The sequence below is a fragment of the Lampetra planeri genome, chromosome 1, assembly GCF_965212315.1.
Source record: "Lampetra planeri chromosome 1, kcLamPlan1.2.h2, whole genome shotgun sequence".
NCBI classification, from domain to species: Eukaryota; Metazoa; Chordata; class Hyperoartia; order Petromyzontiformes; family Petromyzontidae; genus Lampetra; species Lampetra planeri.
The window spans coordinates 19287019-19313878 of NC_136107.1; the positions used below are offsets into that span (position 1 = coordinate 19287019).

The 26860-nt window shown below is 48.1% G+C and overlaps 1 protein-coding gene across 2 annotated transcripts in view; it reads right to left on the reverse strand.

The window, feature by feature from the left end:
• The window catches only part of LOC144719686 (uncharacterized), a 38566-nt gene extending 19457 nt beyond the window's left edge, over positions 1 to 19109 (reverse strand). For both annotated transcript variants that reach the window (XM_078595823.1, XM_078595816.1), the window contains exons 1-7: positions 18872 to 19109; positions 16852 to 16967; positions 13442 to 13509; positions 12920 to 13092; positions 10316 to 11296; positions 6888 to 6974; positions 2759 to 2884 (exon numbers count right to left, since the gene is read on the reverse strand). In XM_078595823.1, coding sequence (XP_078451949.1) covers positions 2759 to 2884; positions 6888 to 6974; positions 10316 to 11296; positions 12920 to 13092; positions 13442 to 13509; positions 16852 to 16967; positions 18872 to 19043 — 1723 coding nt within the window. In that variant the 5' untranslated portion in view covers positions 19044 to 19109. The remainder of the gene's footprint in view (positions 1 to 2758; positions 2885 to 6887; positions 6975 to 10315; positions 11297 to 12919; positions 13093 to 13441; positions 13510 to 16851; positions 16968 to 18871) is intronic.
• Between the last annotated feature and the right edge of the window lie 7751 nt (positions 19110 to 26860).

Here is a 26860-nt window from a genome sequence, read left to right on the forward strand (position 1 = left end):
AGAGACACTAAGAGTAGGAGGCACTCTTTATTAAAACGGCCCGAACAGTTCACACTTCAGTAACTATGTTTCCCAGTCAGGACAGCGGGTAGATTGCCTGACTGGCGACGCCAAGATGGTGAAGACAGAGACGGCGGCGAAGACTCCAGATCCCACTCCAAACGACAGCCCCGAGGTCTCCTCCCGGGGCTCCTCTTATACTGTCAACGTGGCCTGGCTCCGCCCCTGCCACGCCCCCCTTCTGGAATCTACTCGCAGGTTCTTGATGTGCCCCTTCCATAACCTTTCCCTTACATTCCTCTCTGGTCTATCACGTGACCTGCTACCAGTCAGGGCTGCTGTAGCTGCAGATCCTCTTCCCTGCCAGCAGCCAGTGCTATTATGCTAAGTGACCGATTCTATGTCACTACACAAAGACAAACATCCCCCATATAGCCTTAACAAACTGTAGGGGAAGTGCTGTTAGCGGCCACCTATGAAGGCCGTAAATGGTACACGATGGGGTGGGTGGCCAGCACCACGCCAGACCGCCTTTGTCTCCCCAGTGGCGATGTTTACTACACACCGCACCAGGTACTCATTTTGAGGCTGAGTCGACCTAGGGGAGGCCCAGGACCGATTCAGATAATCGTCACTGGGTGTTGGCTGTGAGCGGGAATCGAACCCGGGTCGCCGGGTTCATAGCGCAGCACACTAACCGCTACACCACCGCTCCCCACATGCCACTACACAAGCACAGACACATACACACACATGTGTGCTTCCACACAGTCAAAGATCTGGGTTTTTAACAATTGTTGGTGACCTTTCTGAGACCATCTACTCGTTATTCACCTACCAATCTAGTTTAGATCGCCAATTGTTGGGTTAAAAATGGTAGCCCAACTGAAATATGTTTCTGACATGTTATAAGTAACAAGCTTAAGTGTTTTGACATGTCTTTCGCTCAGGTAGATATTCCAGAAGTAAATGAAAATCTATTTTCCCTTCCAAGCCCTCTTAATGCCCCCCCCCCCCCAACCAATTGTACAGCATCCTGAGATGCGGTTCCATTTAGGACGCTCTACAATTCCAAATTTTGTTAAATAAAAAAATTGTCAAAACAATCTGTGGACTTGAATAAACACCTGTTCGCCTTTTGGCGCTCTCTGGTCTGACACTGGTGAGACTAAGCCCGAAAGAAGGCTGTCTCTGGTGTAGGCCAATCAGTTTAAAAGACAATGCCATATATTACACTGGTCTACAGCCAAAATGCTTCCGAAATAAATGTAGTCCTACTTTACTTCTTCTGGGTCACTGAGAATGAAAATTATGCTTAAAATTGTTGATTGGCTCTAGTTTTCAAGAGATGCTACTGGGTCAGTATATACGACACTTGACTTGGGAATGGCTGAGGATAAGTGAGTTATAAAGGAAAGGGATCTCAATTTAAACCAGAAATGACTAAAATACATATTTGACTGGATCTATGAATAAATATATGACTAGGTTTGGACAGTACTTGCTTTTTGAGCAAAACAATGAATGATGCAATCTTAACCTGGTATTGCATCATACATGATATGAATTGCATCATGTTATTCCTAGAAGTCATGGATAATGCAATCATAACTAGGCTTACATCCCTCTGCTGAAGAAATTGACCTATATCAGCTCTAGAAATCATGCAGTGTCGTGCTCTCTTATTTGTCAGTGTTTGATTTTGCAGAGGGACACATTTCTGTTTAGCCAAAGTGAGCAGAGATGCCTCGTACTTGTGTGAACAAAGCAGGTAACTTCTGCTATGTTTGTGGTGAAGTGACCTTTGCATCACAAAAGCGCAGTATAACCACTATGGTTAAGAAAGCCTATCACTTTTATTTTGGCTGCAAAATTGGAGATCAGGACAGGATGTGGGCCCCACACATATGTTGCAACACTTATGCAACAAATCTTCACCAGTGGTTGAACAGGAAAAGGAAATATATGCCTTTTGCAATGCCATTGATTTGGAGAGAGCCAACAGATCATATCAGCAATTGTTACTTATGCATGGCGCCTCCAGTTGGGAAAGGTGTGTCAAAGAAGAAAAAGTGGACTGTGCATTATACAAACATTCTATCAGCTATATGTCCAGTACCCTATGGAGAAGGACTGCTGGTTCCTGATGCACCAGAATTATTCTCACTTGAGTCAGACGAAGAAGAGAAAGAGGATGAAACTTCTGGTCCTGAACCATCAAGCTCACATGACCCAGATATTCTACCATCCTCCTCTGAACCACACCTCATAACACAAGGTGAACTGAAAGACCTTGTCAGGGATTTGGAACTACCCAAACATGCTCTAATAATTATCAGAGCCAACATGCTCTGATAATTATCAGATAATTATCAGAGCATGTTTATTTGCATTTTCACCACAAGTACATGTGGTTAATGCAGACTTGATTCCTTGAAAAAGGTATCTAATAGGTGTTGAAACATCTTAACACCTATACTCTTTGGTTCTTTCGGTAAAGTCACGTAGGTGTAAAATAAAATAAATCACGACGTTTACACCTACGTGACTTTACCGAAAGAACCACAGAGTATGGATTCCTGCAGTCACGAAAGCTTCAAATAAAGATCTTAACACCTGTTGAATTGTCAGAGAGGGTAAAACCTATTCTTCTTTTTCATAACACCCGTTAGTTTATAGCGATTGTCATGGTCTGGCGACTCGCTCTGGCAGTTCCCAGCAAGCCGCCCCCACCCCACCACGTCCTCGCGGAGTTTACCGATGAGCATCGCGCTGGTGCTGTTGCCGTCATAGACCATCACCATGTCATTGTCAGTCTCCATGTCGAAGTCCTGGAAGTGCAGCTGCACATTGTCGCCCTCCTGTGCCCGCAGAAACCAGAAGCCTGCGGGACACATAAGCATGTATGTTCAACTTCTTTCACTCCGTACATAGCCAACCGTGCAGGGAAAAGAAAACAAACTAAACACAACAAGCAGATCTAAAGAAATGAGTTTTGAATCTAGATTATTTAAAAGTACACAGCTCCAGTGGCTTGCTCATATTGGAAGGGAGAGCGTTCCAGACGGCCGCAGAAGCGCATCTGAACACGCGCAATGCAGTGACCATCTTGTGTACAGGTTTATCATCTCTCCCGTCTTCACGTCTGTCTCCTGTCTGCTGCCAATATTTTGTCTCCAATCTTTAGGGCACCATGGTGCTGAGATGTTAACTACCTCGCCTGGTATACAGAAGGTCGTGGGTTTGATCCCGACCCTGACGCCTGTATATTAGGAGTTTTCACAATATTCCTGTAGTCGCATGGATTTTTCTCCTGGTCCTCCGTTTTTTGCCCTCCACATTTAAAAACATGCTTTTAGAGAATTTGGCGGTAATACATTTCCACATAAGCCACTTCGTTGAGTTATCATTTGTGGCCAGGTCGCTTCTGAAAAATAGCTATAGAGCTCCATGGGCCCTACCTGGTAATATAAAAAATAGTTTATAGTTTATTTTTATAGTTTTAGTTTTTATATCTGTCTCTTGTCTATACGTGTTTCCAGTCGATGTTTGTTCCCTGTCTTTATGGGGCGGAGACGTGGCCTCATGCAGGGCACTCATACAAGTGTAATGCGAGCAAGGATTGAGGGGGGGCGGAGTCTGGGTCACGTGGGGAGTGGGTGGAGTTAGGGTCACGTGGGGGAGAGGATTTAGGGAGAGAACGGGAAGGGGAAGGGGGAGTTGAGACGGAGTGAAACACGAGGAGGCCACGCTGGGCAAGACGGAGAGAGTGGCGCGGTCGCCACGCGGTAAGAGACGTCGACACCGACAGCCATCGGTGTCAGACGAAGAGAGCTAACGGGGCAGTGAGAGGCTAGCTGTGTAAGGGGCAGCAGTGACGCTAGACAGCGGGGCAGCGGTGCGGCTGCAAGGATTGCCTGATGGAGCAGCAGGGAGACTGCATATTGGAGCAGCAGGGAGACTGCATAACGGAGCAGCCGAGGGCTGTGGAGAGGTCGTCGAGCGGGACACGGGCCTGAGCGAGACGCCGTGGTATCGAGATTTTACGAACCCAATAAAGGACAACGGAGATCGACATCTGAGAGAGAGTCCTTTATTACATTGGTGTCAGAAGTGAAACGGCATGTCAAAACAGCTCAGGAGGAAGACCATTCCTGCACCATCTTCGGCAACATCTTCCGACGACGACCTGCCTCCAGCGGTGGCGCTACCCACAATGGAGGAAGAAAGCGGGGCGGGGACGAGCGGGGTTCCAGCCGTGCAGGACGTGGCCGCCTCGGTGGGCCCATCCACGCGACTGGATGCTGACGACAGATGGCGACAGGTGGCGGCGCAACTGGAGGCGCTGAAGACGGTGTTGGTGCAATTGTGCGTCCTCGTGACGCCGGCGACGACTTCGGGGAGGCCGGCGAGGAACAACGGGCCGGGGCCTTGCCATCGCCATCAGCCCTCTCGACTACGCGGCACGAAGACGCCATCTTGGGCGTGGCCGAGGAAGAACGGCGGGAAGCCGCCATCTTGCGCCCTCCGCCGCGGGAAGCCGCCATCTTGCACACGTTGCGGAGCGATGCCATCTTGTCGCTGCCGCGCGTGTCACCATCAGAGGAGGACGGAGGAGCAAGAACCCGCAGCCGTCATTTAACAACGGTCAAAGAATTCTCAATCGGCGGCGATTGGAGCGCATTCGCCTGCCGTTTTCAAGCAGCCGTACGCTCCGCCAAATGGACGGACGCGGAGGCCCTGGAAGTCTTACCAACACTTCTCGACGACGAGTCCGTCCGGTTCTTCCGCTCCATCAAGGCCGACAAGAAGAAGACGCTGCAGGGTGTCTTCGAGGAGATGGCGGATGCGTACGAGCCTCCGGACGACGCCCATCGGAGATTTGTTCAGCGCCAACGGGTGCCTGATGAATCGCCGGTGGCCTTCAGAGGCGCAGTTCTGGAACTGGCGATGGCGGCATACCCCAAGACGGAGCCCGATTTGTTGGAGCCCCTCGTGTTGGGCAAAATGCTCGAATTATCTAGAGACCTGGGGATCCCCATGCTGGTGTGCAGCCATTATAAATTGACGTCCCGTGCTGTGGCTAAGTGCTTGGATGCTCAATTTAATCTCCGACGCTGGAAGCAGGTGTCAGCTTGGACGGGGGGGCCCGTCGTTGAAGGCGGTGCTACGGGGTGGGATCCTACGAAGGCGATCTACGTTCCTGACGACAAGGGTCCGCAGGAGTTGACGGCCGCCTCCGCCCAGTGGCCTGCTCGGGGGGGGACGGGGCCGAGGTCCGGGCCGCCGGCACGGGAGCATCGGGACAGGGGGGGTGCCGCGCGTCGGAATGACGTGGAGTGTTTCCGCTGCGGCCGTAAGGGCCACTTCGCCAGGGACTGTGGGGCTCGCATCCCGGGGCCGCCCCAGCAGGAGGCCTCGACCACGGACGTCGCGCGAAAAGACCCACCAGGACAGACGAACCAGCCGTGACGCAGGCGGATGTGGCGAATCCTGCTCTGGGTGGGCCTACCACGGCGACGGAGCCACTTGGCCCCGCTGCCCTTCCAACCCCACCACAGACACGGTTGCCAGAGACCCCGGACTTGGGTCTCCCTGGGGAACGGGACCTTGGCATTGACAGGCCTCCAACAGCGGCGGGCGGTTCTACTCCCGTCGATCTTAAGACCCCGTCGCGTTCTCGGTCCGTGGGGGGACCGCCGCCCGTTTGGGACGGGCCGGCGACCCGCACGCGTTCCAAATTCCTTTCCTTTCGTTGATTGTTATTGTTCTTGTTGTTCTTGTTATCGTTCTTATATTCTCCGTTGTCCAGTGATGCCAGATGGTTCCAATATTGCTCGCATTATTTTCTTGTAATTATTGCAGCCGAGGACGGCTGGGTTTTCATTAGGGGGGGGGGGGGTCGTGTAATGCGAGCAAGGATTGAGGGGGGGCGGAGTCTGGGTCACGTGGGGAGTGGGTGGAGTTAGGGTCACGTGGGGGAGAGGATTTAGGGAGAGAACGGGAAGGGGAAGGGGGAGTTGAGACGGAGTGAAACACGAGGAGGCCACGCTGGGCAAGACGGAGAGAGTGGCGCGGTCGCCATGCGGTGGGAGACGTCGACACCGACAGCCATCGGTGTCAGACGAAGAGAGCTAACGGGGCAGTGAGAGGCTAGCTGTGTAAGGGGCAGCAGTGACGCTAGACAGCGGGGCAGCGGTGTGGCTGCAAGGATTGCCTGACGGAGCAGCAGGGAGACTGCATATTGGAGCAGCAGGGAGACTGCATAACGGAGCAGCCGAGGGCTGTGGAGAGGTCATCGAGCGGGACGCGGGCCTGAGCGAGACGCCGTGGTATCGAGATTCTACGAACCCAATAAAGGACAACGGAGATCGACATCTGAGAGAGAGTCCTTTATTACACAAGTGTTGTGTGCTAAATGACGACGTTGAGACAGGTCTTCATGTAAGGGCTTGAGCCGGTTTATTAACAAGGGTTGGTGACAACTGTCACCAGTTAGGTGCCCTACACTTGGTCCTTCACGTGGACCCTCGGCTTTGTCTGTCCCTAGCTCGGCTAGTTCTTGGGCTCTCTCTCTCTCGAGTCGGATCGGGGGTTCAGCCAACACCGACCGACCAAGGAGAGCAGCACCTTCCACAACTACCGCTGGCTTCTCTCCAGACTCCCTGAGCTCTACTCCTGACTGTCTCTTCAACTGCTGTCCATCCCGGGCTCCCAAAACGACCCCGCTTTCGTCACGGGGCCCCCCTTAAGTACCCCGAGGTGACATGACGTCATCGCACCGCACAGCGCGTATGACGTCACGTCCCCAAACTACTCCTCTACACAAGCACTTACGCAGAGCAATCGTCACTCACACAGGGCACTCATTCGTCCAGGTCACTCACACAAGGTGTTGACGCTGTAGTTGTTGGGGTAGTTGGGAGACGAGAACGTCGTGTTGGGTTCCCAGAGCTCAACAGAGCCACAGGACTCTGCAAATCAAATACAAAAATTGTTACGTTCGGTGTTCTCCATGTTCGTGCTGTGGCACAAGGCTGTCACTCGGGCGTGATGCTTCACAGACGAGTACTGACTGTCTGCAGTACTTGCACAGTCGAGGAGGATATTGATATGTGGATGTACCCATTTAGGTGGTTCGTTAGTCATCAAATTTGGAAAATTTGGACCCTGACACTGGCAAGCCTGGCCGACTCTTTCGAAAATGTGACGGGATCTGTATCTATATTGAACTTCTTTCCCACCGTACGTAGCCAACAGTGCTCATCGGAGGTGCGGGGACAACAACACAAGCAGACAGTGCGTAATTTTGGTTAACTTGGGCGGCTGCTGAATTAGAACAGCGAACCTCGGCAAAAATCAGCAAACGTGTTACCACTTGGCCGTGTCAACATCGTGGAGTGTAAACAACAGCTCAGGGGTGAAGACGGGGCCTCTCAGTTTCAGACTATAAACCCATGGGATTCCTACACACCCCTGGCCTCATGGCTGTCGACCATCGCTGTTCGTTTGTCCACATTTGTCAGTAATTTTCGGTAAAATTCTGATTTTTATGGATGTTTAACTTATTTCGCACCGTAAGTAACCAACCGCGCTAATTGGAAGTGCGGAGGAAGGAGAACAAGACGATTGGTAGCAATGAAATGTGGTTTGGTGTGGATACTCTTATACTGCTACTGTTCAGTGCCGGATTCTCCTAGTAGCACAAGTAGTTACATATGCTACGGGCCCCGCACTTTCAAGGGCCCCGCGCTAAATGCTTTCAAACTATAAATTCCGGTTCAGTGATTCTGCACTTGCTCTATTACTATAGTACTATACTGCCGTCAACTTTTATGAATGACTGGGTGTTTAAGGTTAGCGATTTGTCGTATTATCTGGCTGTAATAGCAAATCAAAAAATACAATTTACTATGCAAGTAAAACATTTGTGTTTAATATTTACGTGTGTTTTTTGTTATTTAGGGCCCCTTTATACAGTGAGGGAAAAAAGTATTTGATCCCCTGCTGATTTTGTACGTTTGCCCACTGACAAAGAAATGATCAGTCTATAATTTTAATGGTAGGTTTATTTGAACAGTGAGAGACAGAATAACAACAACAAAATGCAGAAAAACGCATGTCAAAAATGTTATAAATTGATTTGCATTTTAATGAGGGAAATAAGTATTTGACCCCCTCTCAATCAGAAAGATTTCTGGCTCCCAGGTGTCTTTTATACAGGTAACGAGCTGAGATTAGGAGCACACTCTTAAAGGGAGTGCTCCTAATCTCAGCTTGTTACATGTGTAGTAAGTTGCAGGAAGCTTGGACGACGGGGTCGGAGGCACACTTATTTATTAATACCAACTTGTGTACAGTAACGGGTATACACAGCACTTGAAGGGGTATCGTCCCCTTCACTCGTCTAACAGGGAGACACAACGTCTAACCCCGCTAACCTACGCCCGAGTCCTCCACTACGGAGCTAGGGGAGGCTACCTATCCCAGCCCTGGTCAAGCTGGGATCCCGGCACCCTGAGTCTCCAGACCGGCTCTTATAAGAACGTCAGTCTGGGCTCTCGGGGCCACGCCACCGGCTTGCCCTGGTCGGCCCTGACAAGGACAGCGAGCCAGGGGAGCTCTGGGGCCTATTCTAGCTGGTCTTCACTCTTCGCTGGTTAAAGCTAACACTCGACCTCGAGCCCTCCGGCTAACCACCTTTTATAGCACTCGGCCCCCGGGAGGGGCCCGTGGGGGATGCAGGTGCGGACGTCGGTGTGAGCACCTCCTCTGTGTACGGCCCTAACCACGCCCCTTGTGTTTGTTACCCATCCGTGCCCATACATCTACACAATTACACCTCTACACATGTATAAAAGACACCTGTTCACAGAAGTAATCAATCAATCAATCAGATTCCAAACTCTCCACCATGGCCAAGACCAAAGAGCTCTCCAAGGATGTCAGGGACAAGATTGTAGACCTACGCAAGGCTGGAATGGGCTACAAGACCATCGCCAAGCAGCTTTGTGAGAAGGTGACAACAGTTGGTGCGATTATTCGCAAATGGAAGAAACACAAAAAAACTGTCAATCTCCCTCGGCTTGGGGCTCCATGCAAGATCTCACCTCGTGGAGTTGCAATGATCATGAGAACGGTGAGGAATCAGCCCAGAACTACACGGGAGGATCTTGTCAATGATCTCAAGGCAGCTGGTACCATAGTCACCAAGAAAACAGTTGGTAACACACTACGCCGTGAAGGACTGAAGTCCTGCAGCGCCCACAAGGTCCCCCTGCTCAAGAAAGCACATATACATGCCCGTCTGAAGTTTGACAATGAACATATGAATGATTCAGAGGACAACTGGGTGAAAGTGTTGTGGTTAGATAAGACCAAAATGGAGCTCTTTGGCATCAACTCAACTCGCCGTGTTTGGAGGAGGAGGAATGCTGCCTATGACCCCAAGAACACCATCCCCACCGTCAAACATGGAGGTGGAAACATTATGCTTTGGGCGTGTTTTTCTGCTAAGGGGACAGGACAACTTCACCGCATCAAAGGGACGATGGACGGGGCCATGTACCGTCAAATCTTGGGTGAGAACCTCCTTCCCTCAGCCAGGGCATTGAAAATGGGTCGTGGATGGGTATTCCAGCATGACAATGCCCCAAAACACACGGCCAAGGCAACAAAGGAGTGGCTCAAGAAGAAGCACATTAAGGTCCTGAAGTGGCCTAGCCAGTCTCCAAGACCTTAATCCCATAGAAAATATGTGGAGGGAGCTGAAGGTTCGAGTTGCCAAACGTCAGCCTCGAAACCTTAATGACTTGGAGAAGATCTGCAAAGAGGAGTAGGACAAAATCCCTCCTGAGATGTGTGCAAACCTGGTGGCCAACTACAAGAAACGTCTGACCTCTGTGATTACCAACAAGGGTTCTGCCACCAAGTACTAAGTCATGTTTTGCAGAGGGATCAAATACTTATTTCCCTCATTAAAATGCAAATCAATTTATAACATTTTTGACATGCGTTTTTCTGGATTTTTGTTGTTGTTATTCTGTTTCTCACTGTTCAAATAAACCTACCATTAAAATTATAGACTGATTATTTCTTTGTCAGTGGGCAAACGTACAAAATTAGCAGGGGATCAAATACTTTTTTCCCTCACTGTAACGTATGATATAGGCCCCGCATTAGCTTAATCTGGCACTGTTACTGTTTAAATCCAAGATGACGTAGTTGAAAATGGCAGTGCCTACAACTACCTAAAATGGCAGTCGATAACCGAACAACAAGATGGTGCAGTGCATACAATATAATGCGGTCGTACCTTTTGACGTGACGGGGACCAAAGTAGACTTTAAGGTCGCTGTGCTGGCATTGTTTGAAGCTGGAGTGGGTTTGAAGGTCGGTGTGCTGGTCTTGTTTGGAGCTGGAGTGGTTTTGCAGGTCGGTGCGCTGGTATTGTTTGGAGCTGGAGTGGGTTTGAAGGTCGGTGCGCTGGTATTGTTTGAAGCTGGAGTGGGTTTGAAGGTCGGTGTGCCTGTCTTGTTTGGAGCTGGAGTGGGTTTGAAGGTCGGTACGCTGGTATTGTTTGGAGCTGGAGTGGGTTTGAAGGTCGGTGTGCTGGTATTGTTTGGAGCTGGAGTGGGTATGAAGGTCGGTGTGCTGGTGTTGTTTGGAGCTGGAGTGGGTTTGGAGGTCGGTGCGCTGGTCTTGTTTGGAGCTGGAGTGGGTTTGAAGGTCGGTGTGCCTGTCTTGTTTGGAGCTGGAGTGGGTTTGAAGGTCGGTACGCTGGTATTGTTTGGAGCTGGAGTGGGTTTGAAGGTCGGTGTGCTGGTATTGTTTGGAGCTGGAGTGGGTATGAAGGTCGGTGTGCTGGTGTTGTTTGGAGCTGGAGTGGGTTTGGAGGTCGGTGCGCTGGTCTTGTTTGGAGCTGGAGTGGGTTTGAAGGTTGGTGTGCTGGTGTTGTTTGGAGCTGGAGTGGGTATGAAGGTCGGTGTGCTGGTCTTGTTTGGAGCTGGAGTGGGTTTGAAGGTCGGTGCGCTGGTATTGTTTGGGCCTGGAGTGGGTTTGAAGGTCGGTGCGCTGGTATTGTTTGGAGCTGGAGTGGGTTTGAAGGTCGGTGTGCTGGTATTGTTTGGAGCTGGAGTGGGTTTGAAGGTCGATGTGCTGGTGTTGTTTGGAGCTGGAGTGGGTTTGAAGGTCGGTGTGCTGGTGTTGTTTGGAGCTGGAGTGGGTTTGAAGATCGGTGTGCTGGTATTGTTTGGAGCTGGAGTGGGTTTGGAGGTTGGTGTGCTCGGCTTGTCACCTGTGTGTTTACGAAGGTTACTGTCAGATTTCTTCCTTAAGTTGTCAACCAATACTTTTGTGATGGATATTACTGGGGTTCAAAAAAACAAGGTATGAATTGCGTCCAATATGTACAGTTTAAAGCTCAAATGTAATTATATCAGATATTTGATATAATTATTACAGGGGTATAGTAACTTGGCTTACTGAGTGAAAGTCTATATCAGGGAAGAAAACATGTTCAAAATAAATTGCAATTTTTATTTAAAATGAGTGCACCATTATTTTGTATCCAGGAGAGCCACACTGAGTCATATGACTTTCATTCAGGATGATTCTACATTGTTATTTTTACATTAAATTGAGATGTTTTCAGCCAATTATTGAGTCTTCATACACGTGGGAGGAAACCGGAGCACCCGGAGAAAACCCACACACACGAAGGGGCAACACTCTCCTCCCGTAAGATGGACACAGATGACGATTAGTCCTCACTCCATACTTTGCTGTACTGCCTTCTCCTGGCGAGCCAGGGTGTGAAACACCTCGACACCCATGGCAAGGGAGTTTTCACAACATTTGTGTGATCCACCAACCCCGCGACTACATGGTGCTGGGTTACAGGCGTGTACCACCACTGTCCCGATACATATGCCATCTGAAGGTGCCATAAAATTCAAAAGGAAAGACTCGAGCTTTATTAGATCATGGGGAAAGATTAGGTTTTTGTTATTGTTTGTTTTGGTAAAGGGGATGAAATTTTAGCAAGAGCAGGACACGTTAACATCTGCACAGATGGAAACTCCTCAACTACTAAGTTCACTGTATTGTTTAGTACACAAAAATACACATCCTAAATTGCTAGCCACTCTAAGCAGTGGCGTAGCTCTTGAGTGTACAGGCGGTGCAACTGCACCGGGGCTCACAGGCCTGAGGGGCATAGGCAATAAGCCACAAAGATGGGGGAAATTGGACAGGGGCCACTTTTCGTTCATTGCACCAGGGCCAATGCCAACTCCAACTACAAGAGGTCATTGAACGGTACGACATTTACACCACAGACAGTGTGAAACCACCAAAGATATCTGCTGTAGCTCAAAATCAGAGGACCCCATCGAAGGTGACATCACAGTGGCCCAAATGGCATCTGATTTAGAAGCTGCTGCCTCTCAGCAAATGTAATTCAGCTGTCGGTAGGGCATACTGCTGAATATAAATCTGCCCGGTGATTTACATCACAGTGCGGTGGTTTTAGTGGATGGTGGCGTTTGCCTCTCAGGTGTAGTTCATCTCCTGGTAAAAATATACTGCCTCTTGCAGTGGCTGTGCTTCTGCTTTGATTACCCAGGGTCCAACGACTGTTAGTTGTGGTATCACTGTCACTTTCACAGTTTTGCTCAATGGAAGGGGGGGGGGGTTCCGCAATCCTAAGAGCATTCCTTGAAGACCCGGTGTTGAATTTATGACGCATATAAAGAGCCGGGTGGGCAGGTGCGGTGACATGAACCCCCTCGGTCACGATGTCAGCTCGACTTTACATTGCTCTCGCAAGCGTGGTTAGAGGTAACACATCGGAGCTTGAGGAGCTGTTTGCCGTGCGTGACATCATGCACGCGGACCCACGGCGAGCCGTCGAACACACCGTACACTTGCACGCTGGCGATGTCCACTTCGAAGGGCGGCAGGAAGCCCACGTTGGACACCGGCGTGCTGGGGCTGATGGCTGCCAGCAGGGTCCCTTGGGCGGTCCCCACGAGCCCCTCGGACGTGGCCAGCGTGAACTTGAGCCCCAGCAGTACCCACACGCTGCCCTGCCTGAACGCACGCATTCTTGCTCAATCGGCGTTGCCACCTCCGAGGTGCAATACAAAAAAAACCGGGACGCATCACGAAAATAAGAATATCTCACTGCAGTATACCACAAGAGGGGAGAACTAGGTGGAAGTACATTGTCTTGAGTGGTGTATAAGTTATGAAAATTTACAAAACAATAATCAAGATTTTTTTTTTTCCCGGAAAGGCTCAAATATTTTCCAGGAAAGCTATCTCAAATGTACGTATGTGTGTGTGTTGAACTTCTATCGCATCTTACGTAACCACCCGCGCTAATCGGAGGTGCGGAAGGGTAATCACGGGAAAAGGAGGACGGATGGCAATCACTCACTCAAACGCCACCACGTGACAGCCGGCGTAGTCGTCCTTCATGGAGCTTTCTGAATAAACTTTGTTAATCTGCAAGACACGTAGACATCGAACCTCACATGACAAAGTAACTGCACAAATAACTTATTCCTTACTGTAATCCAGTGTTCTTCACTAATTTTCAGAGGGGGGGGGGGGGGTGGGCACTTTCGCCGATAAGACATCACAGGTGTGAGGTCTCGCCAGCTAGCACCTCAGATGTGATTGTCTTGAATGCTTCTGTGATGTGCTGTTGAATATCACTCGAACATTTAATTAAAATAATAACTTCATTATGTAAGGAATATATTTCCAATATTACAAGCACACAGTTTAACTGATGCCTATTGTAATCCTTAAGCATGTGTAATGACATGATGACACCTGCTGGCTTGGAAAGGGAAGCACGGGTACGGGCACCGCTAAGACAGCATCCAATCTGAAAGGGAGAGGTATCTGGGGCAAAGGTAATAGGCGGGGTTGGCCGAGATGGTCCGGGAACCTCCTCGATTGTTCCACGGTAGGGTGTGGCCGGAGGCGGAGCCTAGCTGCGCCTAGGGACCAGGGCTCGAGGTTCGTGTGTGGATTCTTGGACTGCGTTGCTGCTCGCCGTCATCTCTCTCCGTCGTCTGGCCACGTGGAAGATCTCCTGCGGGGCTTTCATAGCCGTCATCGTCACGCCGCCAGCCAGCGGCATAGCCGAGTGAGGGCGGTGGGACCACGCCGAGTGATCGGCCTTGTGTGTAGCCAGTAGAGACGGAAATATCTAAGTGTTGTACTCAAAGTGAGAAGGATACGTCTTCAATGATTGCAATGGTGTCAGGCACAGGTACCTTGGTGAACAGAGAGACTACATAGAAACTGACAAGCAAATCATCTGGAGATAGTGAGATGTCCTTGATTAGAGAAACCAGGTGAGCTGAGTTAAGTACAGCTGAGGTGGTCTTGCCCGTGAATGGGAGCAGAGTCTCAGACAGAAATCGGGCCAGTTTGTAGGTGAGTGAGTTAATGGTGGATACGATAGGACGGAGTGGAGTACCTTCTTTATGGATTTTTGGAAGGCCATAAAACCTGGGTGGTCTAGCAGCCGAAGGTTTTAGAGAGAGCTGCTTGGTCGAAGGACTTTATTAACCAGGTAAAGTCTTAACTGGCTGTGATGTTTCCTTCCGATCTGCCGAGTTTTAATAGTTATTTCCAACTCTCTGAGTTGCATTGCCAGGTTGGATGTCTTTACATTGGCGTGTTGGATGTCTCACCGGCAATGCCGCCGCTGCTCCTTTCCCTCGATGTGGCGGTGACGCTCGTGTTGTGACGGACTGTGACTTGCTGTGGTGTTTCTGTGTTTGTGTCTCTCACGATCACTTGTGTTGCGGTCGGTGCAATTCTCTCGCCTCCGCGCTTTTATGCGGGTCTCTGACCCCCACCCTCTTGCCTGGTGCGGCGGCCCTCCCCCTCCCCCCTCCCGGGTCTATATAACAGCGTGTCTCGCAGTCGGTTTTATCTCTCACCTGAAGTCGGTCGCTTGCGTTGCGATAGAAACGTCGTGATCTATTATTTTGTCTACCTACGTGATTTTACCGAAAGAACCAAAGAGTATGGTTATTATTTTATTGTAAATAGCATTTTGTTTCGTTGTATTGTTTTATATGTTTCGGTACGCTTTATGACATTGATAATTTGCTGTCATTCCGTAACGTGCGGCGAGGAGGGGGTTATATGTGTGGTACAGATATAATAACATAAAGTCTGTCCAGGTCAGCGATCTGGAAAATGTTTCTACAACGGGCATAACACATTTAGGCTACCCCTGGCTAATCGCTGTGGCTACGCATCACTTACCTATTCGCCAGTCTGTCACCGACCAGGAAAATATTCAGTGAGAATCTGAGCCCCAAGAAGACATTAATTATATTATTATAGCCAACAGCGTTGGCTGCACCTCGCGCTGATGTAACATTCCTCGCAACCCGACTGAAATCAAAGTACAACTTGAGCCCACAATGACGTTTGAGATAAACCAGTGTGAGATTTTCCACAGAACTTGCGTTAGTCAAACACAAATTGATTACAATATAAATGATGAAAAAAAATAGAGGTCAAAATGCAACTGTCGTTTCGTCTTATTAAATATACTCAAACTATATTATTACAAGATATTTTTCTTTTGTAGAATGTCTAAAAATGCATTTGTCTATATTTCTTAAACTGCACTCGGAGGATAAACTTTCAAGACGATTTCCATGATGGCGGAATCAGATATTTATTTATACTGGAGGAATCCGATGAGCTGTAAAGCTATTTGTCATAGATGTCCAGTAGGGGCGGGTAAGAATGTCCCAACAACAAACAGTGCAAAAACATGACAGGAGTGCAAAGTACAAGAAAGGTAAACAAATCACCCAAACGCATACAAATACAACTAAACCATCCACATCCTACCAGTCAAAGCCTACTGAGGTATTAACTTATTTTTCAAAAGCGACCTGGCCATAAATTATAGCTCAACAAAATGGCCCATCATTTGGACATTTATATCACCAAAATAATCTGAATAATTTCAATGCATGTTTCTACATGTGCATTAAGTGGGTCAGACCAGCAAAAGATAAAGGAATGATGGACTTGTTTATGCAGCATGTTATCAGTGAGTCAATTTGTCATTGTGTCAGTTGGTCCATTTGGCACACAATAACAATGGTGAACGGGGACTGGGAATATCTGGACCCTTCCTTACTGTCAATCCGTTGCTGCTTTAAACTTTGTGGGAAATAATTGGTAAAAGTTCATATGGTTGGATGGCTAAGAGGTCAGAGCACTAACCAACTCTGTTCAAATGAAGGTTTTGGCCACCGATGATTACGTATGCATGTATGTTGAACTTGTTTCGTACCGTACGAAGTCAACCGTGCTAATCAGAGGTGCGGGGGAAGGACAACAAACTAAACAAGAAAATTAAATGAGGTTCTTGAGTGTAATGAGTTCAAGGGTTTCAGTCTGGTCAACCATGACTGGAAAAAATGGCAAATCTGGTGTTTCACTTAATTTGGCAAATATTCTAGACCTGAGAATAATATAATTGACTTTCATTCGATTATTATGCTTTATCTCTGACGTTGTACACATGGAAAAGTGCGCTTCCCCCTGATGTCAATAAGAGTTCACTTGAAGTGATCTCAGATCTGTGATATCTGCTTCAGTGGACCATTCGCGAACATGTGGTGATGTACTGCTCTGTGAGAATTCCGAATGGACACTTTATCTCATGACATGATCGAACTAGAAAAATTTAACACATAGTAAAATATATTTGATAAAGATATTCCTACTGGTTAAGCTACACATCACGTAGGGACCATACATTCTGGTGTAGGAGACGTTGAACGTTGATCTTACCCTATGTTCAACATCAAAAGCCAGGATTTTGAATTCTGTCGAGGTCGGGTCATGCAACAGTGGGCTGTACGAGGCTCCTCCCACGATCTTCATCTTTCCGGAAATTTCATTTGTTTCTAAGTTGACCAAGACACAATTCTCATAAGCACCAAACTTGAGCAGTCGAGCATAATGTTACAAGTGCTGCCTGATCTTTATTTGGGTCACGTATAAATTATTACAATTTAGCCTGGATGAAAACACCTGGCGGGTGTGATACAACACTGCGAACAACATCACACCCCCAAACAGTGTCATGCCTTCAAGGAAATATTTACACAACGTTACTTTATTGCACTGCATGCGACTTGTTACCAAGAAGGCTGGCTATTATTAACATGGAATTAAATATAACCATAACACAATCAATGTACATACAAGCACAGCACAATGTTGAGAAACTGCTGATGGTTTATTGCATAATGATTGGAGACTGAGTGCTTTTTACATGTGTATGTGCGTAGTTTGATACCTATGATTTTCCTTCCTGCATTATTTTCCTGTTATGATGGGATTTTCTTGTCATTTACAGATTTGACAATGTATGTATGTATGTTGAATTCCTTTCGCACCATGCATAGCTAACCGTGCTAATCGGAGGTGCGCGCGGGAAGGACAACAAACTAAGCATAAAAAGCAGTTCTAAAGAAATTACATTTCAATCTAGATCTAAAAGTGCACAGCTCATATCGGAAGAGCGTTCCAGACGGCCGCAGAAGCGCATCCGATGTACAGCTTAGGTTAAGCTTAGGTCTGCCAAATAACATGAGGGCTCACTGGTCTCGGATGCCACACATACATTTACTTACTCGTACAACTCTGCGAACAGTATAATATTTACTTGATGGTATTTTATTTTCAAAGAAAATGGTTGCAGACCGACAACATTTACAACATTTACTCTACAACATTTACTTTAAAATGATGAGTGGCCGGCCTTCGTCAAAGTTAAGTGGCAAAATGTGATGGCAATGGTGGAGGCAAAGGAGAGAACGCGCCCGAGAGTAAAACTACCACCAGCGTGGTGGAGCGATGAGATTAGCTCACGTGCAGGAGACAGATCGACTGTGGTGTCGTGAGACCACGAGGGATTGCAACTAACGTGGGAAGAGAAGACCTTGATCCAAACAGTGGCTAGATCGTGGCTGGTGGCAGTGCATCACAGAGAACATGACTTCTGCAACGGGCTGTGGATTTTTAATGTTTACCTAAACACGTCGTTGGACTGAGGGGGAAATCACACACGTTTAAGTTGTGGTCAGGAACATATTTACGATAAAGTGTAAAATGTAAATGGATTATCGTTCGGAACCATACACTGGTTATTAAACTGCCGTGTAGGGAGTCTAGAAGATACAACTACAGTAACATCAGTATGTCTTTAAAATATTAGGACACTCAATACGTTTTACAGGCAAAACGTAATGTATATTCTTACATCAACTATTCACACTTTCCCCTATTTACAATTTGTTCCACTGTACATACATATTAACAAAATGACAGATGTTAAAATGTAAACAAAAGTAGCGAGTTATGTATCCTATTGTATTTGCAAATGATATAGCATTGTTTGGTAGAACATGTGAAAGAAAAGGAACTATGGTTGTCTTGTGCTGGGCTTAATCAGTTACAGCCCCGATCTGCCAGACTACTTCCTTGTGTGTAAATGAGCTTTCCATCGTTGCACCATAAATCATTTAATAGTGTAATTTTCTTTGTTTCTTAACAGACATAATGATTCCTCTTTATGCAGTGTCATTGAGGAGCGAGTTGAGTATTTATTTGTGCACCACTGACCAACGCAGTGTCTAAATTGAACACGATATTCACAAAGAGGGGTAACTTTATTTACATCCACGAAGCACGTGTAGGGAAACAATCGAATATCTTGGCGAACGATCCGTACAGACCCGGAAAACACATCGTGAAAATAGCTTTTCCCCAAACCCTGTTTTCGTACCAAATCCTTTCAACTCACCGTCCTTGGCAGACAGCTGGGAGTTGTCATCGATGGCCAGCCAGGCCACTGCGATGAGACCGGCGCACACCACCGTGCCCAGGGCACAGAAGACTATCAGCGTGACCTCGAGGCTGGTCCACCTCGACGATCGCTTCCCCTTCACCTCCTCCATGCCCTCTCCGTTGCGCATTATGCTTTTAATGAGATAGCTACAGCTGAAGTGTGGCCCCAATGTGGCACAGCACCTCTAACTGTGCGTTGCACAGGCGTACTGGGGGTGGGGGGGGGGTTCACCGCTCTAAAATAGTTATACTTTGCATATTGCGCATTTGGAGACTTTGGCCGTGATTAATTTGTTTGTGGAACTACGCGTTATCTTTATTGCTTAGTCAATCTGAAATGGGCGATTTTGCAAGCGATCCAATACTTGCCCGGTGCAAGTTGAATTTTCACCGCACTTCACCACCCACGCCTCACATATCTGCTGACATCATCACCCATTATCTTCGTACTTAAAGCTGAAGGAGACGACTAACCTCGACAATAAAAGACGAACCACATGAGGATTATTTTAGTGTTCATGACGTTTCACATTTTAGTATTTTGCATTTGTTGTTGAGGTTTTATATTTGTTTTACTTTCATGAACTAAGTCTTCCTTGAATAATAGACTTTTACACTTGTTAGGCTCTTAACTGGTCATGACTATAGATGCAGTCTTTCTACAAAAATCCTGGATTATAGCCAAGTACAGTAGGTAGATCAGTAGGCTTCGAATTCGTCAATCTGAGGATTAACTCAGCCCCATTATCTTAATCTTTGGGGGAGTAAAATAGGTACCACTTAGCAGGAAGTCATCAATTGTTGGAGTATAAATAGACTGGTCCATGTCATAGACACATGGAATTTCCAATAATCTGTCAAGACCACCGAAGAAGACCAGCATCAATACGGGGACAATTTCACTTTTTACTGCAGGAAAATGGAGGGATTTTTTTGTGACAGTGTATTATATTGTTCGGGGGCTGCGTGGGAATAGGAAGACTCATAGTAAGAACTTGATACTTTAGAACTTGATACTTTAAGGGGAGGGTGGGGCTGGGTGGGGGGTGGGAGGGTTAGGCCTGGGTGGAGAGGGGCTGGTCACCCCGTGGTGCCCTTATAATACTCGACGGCTTGTGCCCGCTCTCACAGTCGGGCATATTTGCGGAATACACCACGCCGCCGTTGACCCTGGCCATTGACCGAGCAACCCAACGTTCCTACCAGCTCCCTCCGCAGGAATGTGTTTGTCTTTGTATGTTTAACTTGTTTCGCACCGTGCTAATCGGAGTCACCAGATTTCGCGACGCAACATTTGAAACAAGAGGGAGCTTTAATCTTAATTTTGGAGCTTTCGTGACTGCAGGAATTATTCTTTGGTTCTTTTGGTAAAGTCACGTATAAAAATAAAATAATAAATTAAATAATAGCATACGACGTTTCGATTGCAACACAAGCAATCATCATCAGGTATAAATGAAATAGCAACAAAAAATCTAACCAGAAAACTATAGACAGACATATAAGCAGACAGATATCACCAAGATACATAGAGAGAGTAACACAGGTACAGAGAGGGGGATCGTCTCTGTGGGGTGGCCTTAAATAGACAGAGGGGGGGCGGAGGCAGAGAGGGGGAGGGGTTAGAGGAAAAAATTACATGTCAATGAGTACGAAGAGACGCGTAGTAAAGTAAGAGAGAGGGAGAAAGAACACACTAAATTAAATAACCTAGAAAAATATCGAAATGTTATGTAATACAACACAGAGAGTCGGTCAACACACAATTAACGCATAACCTGGTCGATTATGTATTTCAAAGATTGCTAAGTTAGAATTTAAGTGTGAAAATTCTAAAGAAAGAAAACAACATAAAAACAAGAGGAACGGAGACACACAGACAGAGCAGAACATAAGAACGACAAAAAACGAGTGTAGACAGAAAAAGGTACACTAAATATACATGCAGAGAGAGAGAGAACAAAACCCAGAGAGAGAGAAAAAAAGGTAAACTTGGAACTTCCCCGTAGAAGTGGTTCAATCTTAATTTTGGAGCTTTCGTGACTGCAGGAATTATTCTTTGGTTTTTTCGGTAAAGTCACGTCTAAAGATAAAATAATAAATTAAATAATAGCATACGACGTTTCGATTGCAACACAAGCAATCATCATCAGGTATAAATGAAATAGCAACAAAAAATCAAACCAGAAAACTATAGACAGACATATAAGCAGACAGATATCACCAAGATACATAGAGAGAGTAACACAAGTACAGAGAGGGGGATCGTCTCTGTGGGGTGGCCTTAAATAGACAGAGGGGTTGGCGGAGGCAGAGAGGGGGAGGGGTTAGAGAAAAAATTTACATGTCAATGAGTACGAAGAGACGCGTAGTAAAGTAAGAAAGAGGGAGAAAGAACACACTAAATTAAATAACCTAGAAAAATATCGAAATGTTATGTAATACAACACAGAGAGTCGGTCAACACACAATTAACGCATAGCCTGGTCGATTACGTATTTCAAAGATTGCTAAGTTAGAATTTAAGTGTGAAAATTCTAAAGAAAGACAAAACATAAAAACAAGAGGAACGGAGACACACAGACAGAGCAGAACATAAGAACGACAAAGATCGAGTGTAGACAGAAAAAAGTACACTAAATATACATGCAGAGAGAGAGAGAACAAAACCCAGAGAGAGAGAAAAAAGTGGTAAACTTGGATCTTCCCCGTAGAAGTGGTTCAATCTTAATTTTGGAGCTTTCGTGACTGCAGGAATTATTCTTTGTTTTTTTCGGTAAAGGCAAGTCTAAAGATAAAATAATAAATTAAATAATAGCATACGACGTTTCGATTGCAACACAATCAATCATCATCAGGTATAAATGAAATAGCAACAAAAAATCTAACCAGAAAACTATAGACAGACATATAAGCAGACAGATATTACCAAGATACATAGAGAGAGTAACACAGGTACAGAGAGGGGGATCGTCTCTGTGGGATGGCCTTAAATAGACAGAGGGGCGGCGGAGGCAGAGAGGGGGAGGGGTTAGAGAAAAAAATTACATGTCAATGAGTACAAAGAGACGCAATCTTTGAAATACGTAATCGACCAGGCTATGCGTTAATTGTGTGTTGACCGACTCTCTGTGTTGTATTACGTAACATTTCGATATTTTGCTAGGTTATTTAATTTAGTGTGTTCTTTCTCCCTCTATCTTACTTTACTACGCATCTCTTCGTACTCATTGACATGTACATTTAATAATTAAGTCGTGCCATCTCCACAGTACAACGATACATTATTTTGTTTAAAGACACGTTCATCAATTCACCCTCCACCCCACCCTACTTGCCTTAGCTATGCAATTCATGTTTTTGACGTGCCGTGTGTGTGGAATGTGGCCCTTTTGCTCATAGCAATCACTACCAGCAGCGGTTATTCGAAATCGGAGTGAGTCAAAATCACGGAACTTGCCCAACATTGAACTCGCACTGGCGTAAATGTTGTGGATTTGCTCTCCAACACACCGGTGTGCTGTACTAGTGTAGTGAAACAGCGCTGACTAGTAAAGCAGCTGCAACTGTAGGTGGGCACTTAGCGCACACACTGCTGAGCATGTACGCGGGTGTGCCGGCAGGGCAGAGGAACTGGGGCAAGGGTCACGGTAGACCTCGTGGGGAAGCCCCTGGAACCGTCTGGTGGGTTCCAGAGGCGCGGCTAGGGCAGAGCCGACCGCGCCGAGGGGAATAAAAGCAGGGGAGAGCGAGAGCTCCAGGCTACCGGTTTTGGGATTGGACTCGTCTCGTCGTTACTGTCGTCTTCGTCCGATCATTGCACGGCCGGACAGTAGTTGGCTGTCCTGGTCGACACTGTCAGTGCAATGCGGACAGGGTTGTGTCTGGGACGGGTCATACAGTAGCGTGGTCGTAAGAGAGAGGGGGCCTGAGGGGTGGCGTGAACTCAACAACAATAAAAAGGGAGGATGGTGCCTCCTGCGACCAACTAGTCTCCGACTGAGTGTGTGTGCGACGAATGCCACCTGCATGCACACACAAGCCTGAAGCAAGAAAACGAAGAGACACATGACACTATATTTGGTGTCAGAAGTGGGGTATTAAAAACCCACCTGTAGTATCATCAGGACGAGGACGGCGAGACGGTCGTCCCTCCGACAGCCCCGGGACCCGGGAACCCAGTTCCGAAGCCCGTGGCTGCTGGGCAGCGGAGGAGCCGCCGCGGATTGGTGGGACAGCTGCTACGCATAATTTGCGGGGTGAGCAGCTACGCATCCGCCGAGGAGAGAGTGGCTGGGCGTCGACGGCGGGAGCGACTATGTGTCAACAAGGCGTCGATGGAGAGAGAAGCTACGTGTCGATGGAGAGAGAGTGGCTGGGTGTTGACGGCGGGAGCGGCTACGCGTCAACAGATAGAGAGAGAGCTGCCGGGCATCGATGGAGAGAAGCTGCACATCGATGAAGAAAGAGCGGCCGAGCTTCGACGGCAAGAGTAGCTACGCCAAGTGGCGGGAGTGGATGAGCGTCGATGGAGAGAGAGTCTGCATGTCGAGGGAGAGAGAGCGGTTGCATTTCGACGGAGAGACAGCGACTGCACGTCAACGGAGAGAGAGTGGGAGCTGCACGTCGACGGGGAGAGCAGCCAAGATTTTCCCGTGGTCAAGCGTCGACCAAGCAGCATCGCGGAAGACCTCCATGTAGAGAGGGGCGCGGGCCGGCACGAGGCGCGGACCCTAGGGGACGGTGCGGAGGAGAGCAGAAAAACAGAGAGGGAGCTTCCGTCTGAGCAGGAGCAGGGGGCTCCGGACGGGGGACCATGCACATGGTGGGCGCCATTTTGTCACCAGAGGACCTTCCGTGGCCAAGGGGCGCCATTTTGAGGCGAGGGTGGGAGTGCGCGGAGGAGGCTCGGCGAGTAACGGAGCTGCAGGAGGTCGCTCTTGATCTGGCATAGGAGGCTCGCACAAAATTCCTCCAGAGGGAGCCGATGGAGGACGAAAGGCCCTATGCCCTCCGGGCAGCACTGCTGGCACTGGGACGTGAGGCATACCCACTCATGGGTGAGGGGGCGCTTGACCTTCGAGTGGCGGATAGGCTGCGGGGGCTGGTGAGAAGATTGAGGGTTGGTCTGCCCTCTGCGGTCGGCACAGAGATTTCATCCTCAATGGTGGCCAGAACCATGCAGGTATTCGAGGAGCAACAGCAGCAGGCAAGGTGGGAAGCCGCACCATGGAGCCTACATCATATTGTGGCGGCGGTGGAAGGCAGGGGGGCTCAAGAATCAACAATCCCGTAGGAGTACTCGCGGCGGGGACAGCTCCCTCTGCCTTGGAGACCCGCGCCCAAGTGTTTCATGTGTGGTCGGTCGGGCCACACTGCTGCAGAATGTCGGGGTGACGAGTAGACATCGGTAGAGTCACCTGTGCTTGTTGGGCCACCGGCACAGTCAACTCAAGCTCCGTCGGACCGGGTTTCTGAGGCTTACTGAGACCGCCAAGTGCAAGGTCTTAGGGACCGGATCTGAGCGGGCGATGCCGAGTGGTGAGAGGCCATGCCCTTTGAGCCAAGGACTCTGTGAGAATAGGGTTTCCCCTTTTTTCTGGAAACAAAACAGGTGTTAAGATGTTAAAACACCAAACTGAAACCTTTTACAAGAAAACATGTCTGCATTAACCACAATACTTGTGGTCAGAATGCAAAACATATTCTGATAATATATGCATTGTCTATGAAACTGATTGGCCCACACCAGAGACAGCTTTCTTTTGAGCCTAGTCTCAAATGGTGTTAGACCAGACGCTCTTGGCCTTCTCAGTTCCGGAGGTGCAGGACCCTGCTGGGACGGGGGTGGCCAGCGCCATTGACCGGATCACGTGAGCTATGTCCCCGAATGGGGGGACTCTCCCTTGCACTGAGAGGGGATCCGGGGGTGAAGGGGGGTTGGGGTTAAGGGCCTGGGTTAAAGGGAGATGGAGGTGATGTGTCGATTCAAAGGCTCGGGGGCGCCGCATTGTGTGTGGGGGGGTCGACGATTCGCGGATGGGGGGCTGTGAGAGAGTTACCGATTCATGAGTTCGGGGACGTCGTAAAGGGAGTGTTGGTTTATTATTGGGGGGTACCGGGTAGCAGTGGAATGTGTTGTTGATTGCGGAGGATGTCGCGATTGTAGTGGGATTCTGAGGAATTTTTTTCTTTTCTCGTTTCTGTTCAAGTTAAGGAGTTTGCCCTGCCTGCCTGCCAGTTGCTGTTGCTGTATTAACAGCCGGGACGGCTGTTTCTTTTTTTACAGGGGAGGTAGTTACATATTGCTGTTGTACAGCAGCTGCAATTGCAGGTGGACACTTAGCGCACATGCCGCTGAGCATATACGCAGGGGCGGTTTCTTCATTAGGGCGATTGGGCGACGCACCACCAATGTCATTCAACCACAGAGTCACGCTAGCCGTCACTGTGCCTCTGGATATAGTCCAATCAGCGTCATGTCATGTTCTGTGGAGTACCGCCTCTTTTTGGGCGATTTCACTCCGGCTGAGAATCGCCCAGAGTGGTCCCATAGACTTACATTCAAAGATGTTTTTTTTCGAACGGGGGGCGCTGCAATGCATTCTCTATGGCTTCCGGGAGGGCTCGCACTAACGTGCTTACGTCATCATACGTAAGCACGTTTCATCCAACAATATTATTTGTCGCCACCTAGTGGAATCTTTAATAAAAGAAACTTGAGTGGATTGTATTAATAGTGAGTATAGAAACAAACAAGATGTATTGTAAGAGTCACTTTATTTTTCATTAATATTAAAGAAGTGAAGTTGCCTTTACATGCTTAAGCTGTTAATTTATCCTTTGCATGGGTGAAACTTATCCTTATAAATCATCCAGACATTTGCGCCCCCTGAGAGATTTTGCAGGAGCCGCCACTGCATATACGCGGGTTTGCCGGCAGGGCAGAGGAACTGGGGCAAGGGTCACGGTAGATCTCGTGGGGAAGCCCCTGGAACTCTGTGGTGGGTTCCAGAAGGGAGGCATGCCTAGGACGAAGCCGAGCCGCGCCGAGGAGAATAAAAGCAGCGGAGAGCGAGAGCTCCAGGCTGCCGGTTCTGGGAGTGGACTCGTCTCATCGTCGCTGTCGTCGTCACCGCCCTCATCACTGCCGCCTTCGCTCGATCATTGCGCGGCTGGACAGTAGTTGGCTGTCCCGGTCGACGCCATCGGTGCAACACGGACAGGGTCGTGTCTGGGACAGGTCGTGCGGCAGTGTGGTCGTGAGAGAGAGGGGGCCTGAGTGGTGGCGTGAACTCAACAACAATAAAAGGGGAGGACGGTGCCTCCTGTGACCATCTCGTGTCCTTCTGAGTGTGTGCGACGCATGCCACCCGCACGCACACACACAAGCCTCGAGCAAAATAACGAAGAGACGCACTACACTAGTAACGAATTGGCACGTTCTATTTACGTGACAAACCTTACTAATTGGGGTGTTGGCGGGTTTGACACTTTTATATTTAACCCTAAAACCCCCTGTATTATGTATATTGGGCGCGAAAACTGACGCTTCTCAGTCGATATATCTCGCAACTTTTTTTTAGTTTTTTATCCTACCAACAATAATGTTTTGTCAAAGCGACATTCCGGGAAATAGGCCAAAAGCATGTTTTTGTCTATTTGTTTGTGTTTCACCCTTGCGATGGGACCTTGTAGGATGAACGTTCAGATTTATAAGGGCACGGGGTGACAAATAAGGTCCTGAATTGGTCTGAAATAAGGTGGCGCAATTGATTAGGGGTTGACAGGTCTGTTGGTTTCCAAACCTTCCTGGACCTGCGGATCACTGGTCAACCATCAACAACGCAATAACACTGGTCAACTAAAAAAACCCATTTTTTTCTGGCCTGGACTTTTGCAGCTGTTTTAGACTAATTTCAGGGTGTTGATTCCAAATCTGATC